Genomic DNA, 3,084 nt, shown 5'->3' with positions numbered 1-3,084 from the left:
CATATTCTAATAAAATCATCAGATATCGAATATGTCAAGAAAGTAAGACAACAACTTCAAGTACAACAACAGCAATTCTATACAACAAATGGAGATTATAAAGTAGTAAAAAATAGTAGTAATGATAATAACAATAAGCTAATAATAAGATAATAATAAAGTTAAGCTCTCAAATAGGTTTAAACAACTAAAGGAACAATTAACATCTCATAATCAAAATCAAAATCAAAATCAAAATCAAAATCAAAATCAAAATCAAAATCAAAATCAAAATCAAAATCAAAATCAAAATCAAAATCAAAATCAAAATCAAAATCAAAATCAAAATCAAAAAGATGAAGCAGAAAAAGAAAAAGAAAAACAGATACTAACTATAAATAGTGTTAATAGAGCCCCATTTAAATTTAAAGAAAATTCATCATTTACAGAAAAATCAGATCATAATCAAAAAGAAAGGAACAACCACCATCATCATTTAATAACACAAGTAGATTACCATTTAATTTAAAGGCAACTACATCATTTACAGAATAGATTAATCACCAAAAGCAAGAAGATCTAAACACAGTTTTAAAAGAAAAGAAAAAACTACCATCTATATTAAATAATGATAATGAAACCCCCTCATTTAAATTAAACCTACCAATTACAGAAAAATCAAACCATCATCAAAACGATACAACTACAGTTTTAAAAGAAAAGGAACAACCATCATGATTTAAATAATGCTAATAGATCTCTATTTAAATTAAAAGTGAAACCAACATTTACAGAACAACTTAATAATCATCAACTTCAACAAGAGGAGATAGATCTGGATCAAAAGCAAGAAAAGATATATGAACAGGAGGAGCAAGAAGAGGAGCAAAATAAACTAGAAGAAGAACAAAAGGAGGAAAATGAAAATAATTTATTAGAACAACAAACAAACCAAAACACCCAGAGCAGCAATTTGGCAAAAAAAAATTAAAAAAATTAAACGATAGCACTAAATGGGTTCAATGGCTCTGGGTGTGCAATGATAGATGCCCATGGTACTTTAGCAATTAATGAGGAAGGAAGAGTTAAGTTAAATATTTCACAACAAAATGCAGACCATAAAAGCTTCATTGAAATGAAGACAAAATTAACTGGTAAAATTAAAATCGACGAAAAAACAAATACTATTAGCTTTTTATTAAAGGATGTCAACAGTGGTATTATTAGAGTTATGAATATTGGTAATTTTAGAAACCCAGAAAAGCAAAAACAATTTAGTGAAGTTTGTAAATTATATAAAATCAAATATAGAGAACAGGAGAAAATATCCCCAACCGATGGCTGGGTAGTTGGAATGTACGAAGCTTTATGCCATGCCCATATAAATATGAAAGAACTCTCTTTGACTTTAACATTTGAACATGACAACTATGAAGAGATTATCAAAAGCATTAAAAGGTAGATTGTCCCAAAATGAAATAACAGGTAAATATAAAGTAGTTTTTAAAGGCCTTTAAAAAAACTGTGCCTGAAATTGAAAGATTTTTACTTTACTTTAAAAGAAAATCGATTAAACTCAAGAAATCATATAAAGTGACAATAGATCCACCAATCGAGCCACCAAAACCTAAACCAGCTAGAGAATCAGATTTTTATAATAAGCAATATCAAGATGAAAAATTAAATACTTGGAAACATTTTATTAAAGAATATGATAGAATAACAAAGGAAGAAAGAGTAAATTCAAGAAAATACAGATTCCAAAATAAAATAAAATAATTAAGGAAAATGAAGATAATGAGGATGACGAATATTATGAAGATTATGAAGACAATGAAGACATTGAAGATTATGAGGATAGCAAACAAAGATAATAGTGTTAAAAATGTTAATATTTAAAAAAACCAATAAAAATAAATAAATATTGTATATTTATAATATAACACATCAATAACATTGGTTTATATAATACTAAATTAAAAAAATAAATAAAATGAATATAATATAAAAAAATAAAAAAATAATTTTATATTTTTAAAAAATTAAACTTTATTATATTTTTATTTGATTTATTTGATTTATTTGATATTTAATTTATTTATTTATTATTATTAAGAACTTTAGAGTTTTAATTTCTTTCATTGAAACCCTGCATCAATTGACTTCTGGCATATCGCTCTTGGTCCATAAACTACCACTTTAATTTTAATCAATCTGATGTTTGTATATTGTGATGTATATTTATACTATAAATATTCTTAATTAATGAATAAAAAAAAAATTGAACCACTTTGCATTTTTACTTTTGTGATTTTATTTTTTAAAGAATGAAATACATCATTATAATTGAGTTGTTATATAGAAAAAATAAAAATAAAAATAAAAAAATTATAATTAATTGTATACAATTTAATTTATTAAAAATAATTATAATTAATTCATCCCATTTTATAAATATAATTTGACTTATTATTATTAATTAATTAATTTATAATAACTTAAATTTATTTAATATTTTACTATATTAACATTATAATCATTTAAATTCATATGATTTTGACCTAAATTTAATTTTTTTTTTTTATTTTAATTTATTAAATTTTTTTTATAGTAATTGTTTGATTAGCTATATATTTTTTTTTTTTTATTTATTTTTATTTAAAGAAGACGTGTTGTCTTTTTTAATAATTAATTACAATAATGATCTATTGAAGAAATTAAAAAAATAAATTTGGTTTTGTTTAAAACACTGTTTTTAAAAATTAAAAATTAAAAACACTGTTCTTAAAAATTAAAAAATTAAAATTTTAATTTTTTAATTTTTTTTTTAATTTTTAATTGATTTTCATAGCTTATTTCAAAACTAATATATTAATTATCTTTTATTTTTTTTTAATAAATTATAATTTTTTAATTTTATTTTTTTTTTTTTAATAAATTTTTTTTTTTCTCTTCACTCACACTCATTGCATTTTATATATACACAAATCAACATTTATTTATTTTATTCCTCTTCACACGTCCTATACACGCATCTTTATATCTATGATATATTCAAAGATTATATAGTGTACATTTGGGAAGTATGTTTTTTATTTTTTTTTT

At 21.7% G+C, this 3,084-nt stretch overlaps 2 protein-coding genes across 2 annotated transcripts; both read left to right on the top strand.

The window, feature by feature from the left end:
* Nucleotides 1-31: 31 nt before the first annotated feature.
* On the top strand, nt 32-717 carry DICPUDRAFT_80441 (uncharacterized protein; the record flags this gene model as incomplete). Its single annotated transcript, XM_003289625.1, has 3 exons — nt 32-42; nt 178-487; nt 535-717. The coding sequence occupies 3 exons, from the start codon at nt 32-34 to the stop codon at nt 715-717; spliced, it is 504 nt and encodes a 167-aa protein (XP_003289673.1).
* Nucleotides 718-1,018: 301 nt separating this feature from the next.
* Nucleotides 1,019-1,853, top strand: DICPUDRAFT_154065 (uncharacterized protein; the record flags this gene model as incomplete). The annotated part of the gene is made up of 3 exons (XM_003289624.1): nt 1,019-1,437; nt 1,542-1,716; nt 1,764-1,853. 3 exons carry the CDS (start codon nt 1,019-1,021, stop codon nt 1,851-1,853), a joined length of 684 nt encoding a protein of 227 aa, XP_003289672.1.
* Nucleotides 1,854-3,084: the final 1,231 nt, after the last annotated feature.

This window comes from Dictyostelium purpureum, assembly GCF_000190715.1.
Source record: "Dictyostelium purpureum unplaced genomic scaffold DICPUscaffold_185, whole genome shotgun sequence".
Classification (NCBI taxonomy): Eukaryota; Evosea; class Eumycetozoa; order Dictyosteliales; family Dictyosteliaceae; genus Dictyostelium; species Dictyostelium purpureum.
The sequence above is the reverse complement of the archived record's forward strand: the minus strand, read 5'-3'. Positions and strand labels throughout refer to the sequence as shown.